Source organism: Prosopis cineraria, unplaced genomic scaffold (assembly GCF_029017545.1).
Source record: "Prosopis cineraria cultivar Desert tree isolate PC_DT_omini unplaced genomic scaffold, ASM2901754v1 PC1091, whole genome shotgun sequence".
NCBI lineage: Eukaryota > Viridiplantae > Streptophyta > Magnoliopsida > Fabales > Fabaceae > Prosopis > Prosopis cineraria.
In genome coordinates, this window is record NW_026556416.1 from 25,272 (window position 1) to 32,239 (window position 6,968).

A 6,968-nucleotide genomic window follows, 5' to 3' on the forward strand; every position below is an offset into this window, starting at 1 on the left:
TATCTCTGAACTCTCTGAAGATTACGGGGGTCCAGTAGGTTGTGCGTCTGTCTATACTCGAGGTAATCGAGATATCTCTAACAAATGATCATGAATTCTTCAAGTACACACACATTACTCTCTTCAATTTTATATGATACATGAATTGAGATATATCTAACAATTTGCTGCTGTGTGAATCAAGTTTCCCCAAAAAAAAATATTAAACCAAAAAAATTAACTTCCGGCGGCAATAAATGATGACCATATATAAACAAGTTTATCATTGAAACAGAGTTCAGAACTTCAGTAAATTAAAGTTACCTTCAAGACGTTCGATCAAAATCCTTACTACAAGTTAGTCGATCGCTTCATTTGCATATATGCAAAACTGAAGCTTCCAAAGAAAAGAAGAAAATGGGAGATAAATAGGGAGGGTGAAAATAATCTTTCGTGCGGGAGATCCCAGTGAAACAAAAAATGGAACAGATGTGTGAGAGGATTTGAATAGATGGCTCGTTAGAGATCTAATAAATAAATAAACAAAAAGATTGATAATAAATAATTAGATAATTAAAAAAGAGACAACAACCAATAAAATTATACCACCTCATTGTTATTATTGTTTTTACTGTAGAGTTGACAGTAACCAAAGATTAAATTTTGCAAAAGGTAAGATTTCTTATCCTTTTTTTAAAAAAAAATCAAGTTCATATATTTATTTCGGTTATGAGATACCTTCATTATAGCAACCATACTGGCACTTTTGGTTAGAGATAAAAAAAAGACAAGCGCAGCCCTTTTGAGCCTAAGCTCTGAAGTTCATTTTTCAAATTTTCATCAAATCTTGAGGGCCGGCTCAAAAGCCTTGTTTCAAAAAAAAATTAATATTAAATTTAATATTGTTTTTTTAAAAATAATTTAATTTAACATCATAATATTTAACATTATAATTTAACTCTAAAATTTAACAAAAACTAAATACGTCGCATTATCTAGAAAATAAATAAAAATTTAAAAGTCTAAATACATGTTAGTTGATAGCATTAGAGTTCACAACAAAGTTTTATAAACAAAATATATATGCCATATCAATATAATATTCACATAATAAGATGAGAATTAGAATTTTTAAATCAAATTAAAATTTTAAAAGCAAGCATCAAATTGAAAATTTAGACATCCATGAGATAAAAAAAATGTCTATGCCTGAAGAGGAATTACTTGAGAGTAAGAGAGTAAAAAAAAAATTGAAGCAATAGAATGCCAAGAGATAGACGTTGAGTCAAGAGATGAGAGGGAGAAGTGAGCCGAAAGATAGAGAGAGCTAGAGGGTTAGCAGAGAGGTGAGGCAACTTGGAGAAAGAAGAGAGTGAGAAAGAAAGGTTGAGTTAAAAGACGAAAAGAGCTTAGAACTTGAAATGGTCATATTTAATATTTTTTTCCCATTTGCTAAATGATGTGTTCTAAGTTAAAAGAGAAAAAAAAAAATAGGGTTTGAAGAGTCACCCGGGTTAGAGCCCTTTTTTTTAGGGTCTATCAGAGCCAAGCCTAGAAGTCTAATTATCTTAAAAGTTTTTCATTTTTTAAGCCTGAACTTTTATTTAAATAGGACTTTCAAACTCAGTCTTTATTCCTGACTCTACTTTTGATATGTATTTTTATGAGGGAGAATTATGTTAAAAGACCAATTTTAAAAATTAATTATGCAAAAGGACCTCAAAATTTTGAAACCAATTTGAGGGACCTAGATCATTTTCAGTAATAGATATACATATATATTTGGACTAACAATAGTTGGATTTAGCAAAAAAAAGTTAGTCTCTCTCAACATGGAGAACAAAGGTTCAAGTTTCTATTGGGAGAGGTTCAAACAAGATTATACCTAATTTCAATCAATATATAAATATATATGGAATAAAATATCTTCAATTAAAATAGAAATATAACTTTTAGTCATTGAATTTTTAAAATTATCAATTAAATTCCTGAATTTTAAAATAAAAAAATCAGTTTATATAATTTTTTAACCTGAAACAACTCAATACTTATAATATTTTTAAGTTTGTATAATTCCTTAACTCAAATAGAGATGTACCTACTCAAAATTCAAGAATTAAGTCAATAATTAAAAGATTTAGAGACAAGTTATATTATCTAAAAAAATGATTAAAAAGCATTTTGATCCAAACATTTTTTTAACTTTTTACTGAAAATTACCAAAGTCCCTTAGAATGATTTGAAAATTTGAGGTCCTTCTACACAATTTTGAAATAGATCAACCAACATAATTCTCCCTATTTTCGATGATGTCAAATTTCGAAATTTAAAACTATGAACTCGCCCATTAGTTAATTGCCAAATATCCATGTCCACGCATGTTCCCCACGAGAACTTGCAAACCAATAAACCTTCACAATTTATAACACAAAGAAATAACTATTATCAGGCATTGTGACTGAAAGTTCTAAATTATTCTGTCCTCCTCAGAAGAGAAAGGGAAAAAAAAACAGAATTTCTTCTTTTTTTTTTCATTTTGACCTGGTAAAAAGGGGGAAGGCAGTTGGGGGAAACCTAATTCTTGGGTTGAAGAACTTTTGAGGTCATATCCCACTTCTTCAATGTGGTTTCTAATTTATCATGATATTGCTTAAATCCTTGTGCCTTTCAGCTAATATGGAATCAAGTCCATCAGAAACCAAGAGACATCAAATTCGTGCACATTCAACATAAGAGGACGTCAACATGTACATGTTATTAGCTGCATCTCAGACTATATACTCAACATCTAATCAAACTTTCACAACATTTACAAATTTCAAGGCATTTATCTATCATCATCAGTACAAATTACATGTTCCGTTTATGATACCAAGAGGCATTGTTTGATAATCTCTGTTCAACATGTCGTAAAGTGCTTATATCATATGCCACCCTCCAATTAAAACCGGACAGGAATAGTAATATTTGGTCAAGGGTTTGAGGCACAACTAGGAATTACAATTCCCCCAAATGATGTATTAAGAGATAAATATGTACTTCTGCAAGTTAATCACAAGGACCATCACCTTCTGAAGCTAATCTATTTGCAATCTTAAATATTATGACTTGCATAGGCCACAGCAATTGCAAAAACTAAGAATCAGACAAGACTGTACCAAATGAAAACTGCAATATCTGCAGCCAGTCTCAATGCGCAAGTAGAAAATGCTAAAACCTCCGGTAACTTCAAAACATTCAGTACCAGAAGACAGACTCACTCTTCAACAACATTAACCAATTCATATTCAACTAAAGAAAGATTGTTATCCTCTTTAACGTCAAAATTGGCAGGTTCTGTAGGCTCAATTCGCCCCCATTTATCCACTGCTAGCCTCATAGATCCCTTAAACATGTCAATCTTTGCATTACGTAGAATTAAAGTTGCACCTGGGTTCATTAGGTCCACTGTACAGGAGAACAAAAATCATGTCAACATACAAGCACCAATGTGACATCCTCTTGAAGGAATACTTACAATAAAACAATGCATTTAGAACATTTATGTCTGAGGAGGATAAGTTATTGACAAAATAAACAAGCAAGTATCTCTATAGAAGAGGCTAGCAACGCACATACTACATCTATTTCAATAAAGATTAAATAACAGCACAAATTTTAAGTGGGTCAAAAAGGACAACTGAAACGTAACGGTCTAAGATAAGCCAGTTCCCATTGCCAACTTGACAGAGAAGATAAGTCAAAAAACACATTTTCTTGAAAGGGCAAAACTTGGGATATAGTTTCTTCAGTACTTGCTATAAGATTCTCAAACACAATTTTCTCACTGAATAAACTGATAACAACCAAAAGATTGTGCCTAAGCTCAGTCGTCAACAATACCCTTTAGGAACTTGTAACCGTATCTGCAGCATCTTTCTCAACAAAAGCACACTTGCTTAACAAGTGATTAAAGTCCAAATCCACCTCACATATCACAAACAATACAAACCCTCAGCAATATGCATCAAAGGATTGCTAAAAATCACTGGAATCAACAGCTGAACAACCTAAATCAGTTTAATTCAGTCCTATGAGGATGAATCTCATGACACAGCAATTTAAATGGCAGAAATATTTTATTTTAGCTGGCTTGAGCAGTCCAGTCTACCTACCACAAACCAATCATTTAAAAAAAAAAAGAAAAAGAAAACTGCTTCACCTTTGTTATCTATCACCATTCTTTTCAAATTAGAACACTCAAAAAGCATACAAAGGAGCAAAGAAATCTACAATTTTGACTCATCGTTGAAAAATGACCCTTTCTGCCTCAGCACTGGCAGTTGTAACAATGAGCATGTTTGCCTCTGACAAACTCAATGCACATATCCCTAAGACAAAGTATATTTGTTAAGCTAAATGTGAAAAAATGTATATCTCATAGTTAAGAAATGAAATTACAAGCATAAGCAGATTACACAAGACTTTTAAAACAAAGAACATAAAACCATAAAAATGTTCACTTTGATACATGATGAAAGCAATTTTATATTTTTAAACAATAGAAAATATAAAGCAAATCTTATCTTGGTTATGAAATTAGCTGAGCAATTAAGACTCAGCGTCAAAAAATTTCATTGTTAAGTGTGCAATACATATAGGAGAGAGAGACAGCTAGGGTTTCTGCCGCTCAAGAGAATCTATCTAAACATACAAAGGTATTGTAATCTAAAATCAGATTCTGATTAACCTAATAAAGACAGAAATATACTGATAAATAAGAAATAAAATCAGAAATTAAATAAAAACAGTAGAAACTAATTTATTTTATTTGGGCTCGACCATTAAGTACAATGGCATCATATAATCCATATAACGAACCCCACCTATTGAGATAAGGCTTGTTGTTTTTGTCGTTTGGGCCACCACTTGAGACATCCGCATTCAACAGATTATCTTATCTTTAGTCTTTAAGTTATTATACAGAAATTAGTAATTGTTTTGGTAACATAATCATGGGCTAATCAATGATCTTTAAATAAAATCACCATAATAGTCTATTACAAATCCAATAATTATAGTGAGAATATCAAGGATATTATATACAACAATACCAGTACAATTGAAATCCAAAAGTTTACAGTTGCATACAATTAACATTAATAATTTAAAAATAACCTTACTGATATGCCACACATGTACCTTTGGACCCCAATGACTCAAATTGCTCACATCGTGCTGTTTTTCCCCTTTTTAGTTTATTTTGTGAAACTTCACCTTGGGCAGCTTTAATGAGGCAAAGATATTCTCAATATTTCAAACTCCTCTCATACCGATTAGGAATGGCAACAAAATGCGCCATTAATACTGCCGTGAATGATTTACAGATAGGCCCCGCTAAATACACCACCATCTTGATCACAGCCATACTGCTTATATATAGTTAATCGCACATACATTCCCTGAAACAAAAAGTTATCCTACTCCATTTACCGGTAAATCATTCACATTCCCTCAATTTGGGTTTTTTTTTTTTTTAACCAAAACCAAATCAGAAAACTACCCAACACAGAAGATACCTAAGTGGTGGAATGTGTCACTTATTTACAGTTTTACATTTCCCATTTCTCAGCCATACGGGGCTAAAACCCAACGCTCCATGAGGGTGGGGGTGGGGCCCAAACAGTGACTGGTGGCCTGAGAGAAGGCGGCCACCTTTTGCAGAGGATGTACTTCGAGGATTTTGTTCTTTACCAAGGGACAAGCAATTGATTGAACAAGCACTAACAGGCGAAAGCCAACAAGCAACGGTAATTTCCGTTCCATGACGATTTAACACCTTTTTTAACAAAACCAAATGAGAAAATTGCCCATAAAACTAAAAAAATAAGTGAAACGTATTTTCTAAAAATAAATAAAACAGGACAAGAGGCTATGGTAATTTCCATTTCATGGGGGAAGTTTGTACGTCTCTGTACCTGTTCATTTGTATCCAAAGTCCTAGTACTGAAACACACACAAGCGGATGAAAACCACAAAGACTTCAAATAATACAAGTAAGAAGTATCCGAAATTTGAAATACTAATCCGCACACCAAAATAACGTTAACAGAGCAGTCACTTTACGTAGAATAACCAAATCAGAAAGGTTCGTGTGAATTTAAAAATATTCTTATCATACCCTGTTCATTACGAGCCGTGAAAATAATGGTCCCGGTTTCATCACCCACGAGACACTCGGCGATGCGGGTTGGACGGGAAGGACGAGCCAGAAGCATTGACGATCGACCACCGCGATTAATGATCGACTTCACCTCCTTAGAGCTGACGACCTTCACGGTCAGCGTGTGGCCACCGGTACCCGGCTTTAACTGGTCCACCTTGATAAACACTGGCTTTCTCTTCGCCGCCGCAGTCCCCGTCGTCGCCGGTGTTGACATGATTGGAAGCTTAAATTCTCAGGTTGGAGCACAGTGTTTTTTATGTTTCTACTATGCAGGAAACGAAGGAGACCTGTGTCTGTGTGAGGGAAATGAGAATCAATTGGCCATGGCTAGTGTTAAACCCTAACCCTAGTTTGCAATTTGGGAATTTCATTTTGGGCCGGATTGCTGATGGCAGTGGTTACCGAACTTCACGGTTTTAATGGAAATCGCGGGCTTCAGGGCCAAGCCCATTACTTAACAACTCCAATTAGAAATTAACAAACAAGTCTTTTTTCTATCCAAAAAAACAAACATGTCTATATCAAAAAGAAAAGAAATTAACAATAACATGTACCAACATGGAGTAAAAACAAAGGTGGGGTAGATACAAATATTTTTATTATCATTATTCCAAAAAAACTTAGGTGAGTTAGATTCAAAAACTTTCCAATACTAGGATATGTATCCAAATTTAAAAAGCATTTACAAACATATTTATATATTGCTCCCAATAAAATCCTCACATCATGGGTAAATACAAATATTTTGCTGAGCTAGCAAGGTGGCTAAAAAGATTAAAACCAA

The 6,968-nt window shown here is 33.4% G+C and overlaps 1 protein-coding gene across 1 annotated transcript; it reads right to left on the minus strand.

Annotated features, from left to right (window-relative positions):
* Positions 1 to 2,957: 2,957 nt before the first annotated feature.
* LOC129299237 (uncharacterized protein At4g28440-like) lies at positions 2,958 to 6,505 on the minus strand. The gene is made up of 2 exons (XM_054937702.1): positions 6,140 to 6,505; positions 2,958 to 3,426 (listed from the first exon to the last, which is right to left on the minus strand). Exons 1-2 carry the CDS (start codon positions 6,396 to 6,398, stop codon positions 3,236 to 3,238), a joined length of 450 nt encoding a protein of 149 aa, XP_054793677.1. The 5' UTR covers positions 6,399 to 6,505; the 3' UTR covers positions 2,958 to 3,235.
* Positions 6,506 to 6,968: the final 463 nt, after the last annotated feature.

Excerpts from the sequence above, each read along its gene's own strand:
- LOC129299237 (XM_054937702.1), bottom strand. The coding sequence starts at position 6,398 with ATGTCAACACCGGCGACGACGGGGACTGCGGCGGCGAAGAGAAAGCCA. Across the intron at positions 3,427-6,139 it reads CACGGCTCGTAATGAACAGG|TGGACCTAATGAACCCAGGT; the intron begins GTATGATAAGAA and ends TCTCCTGTACAG.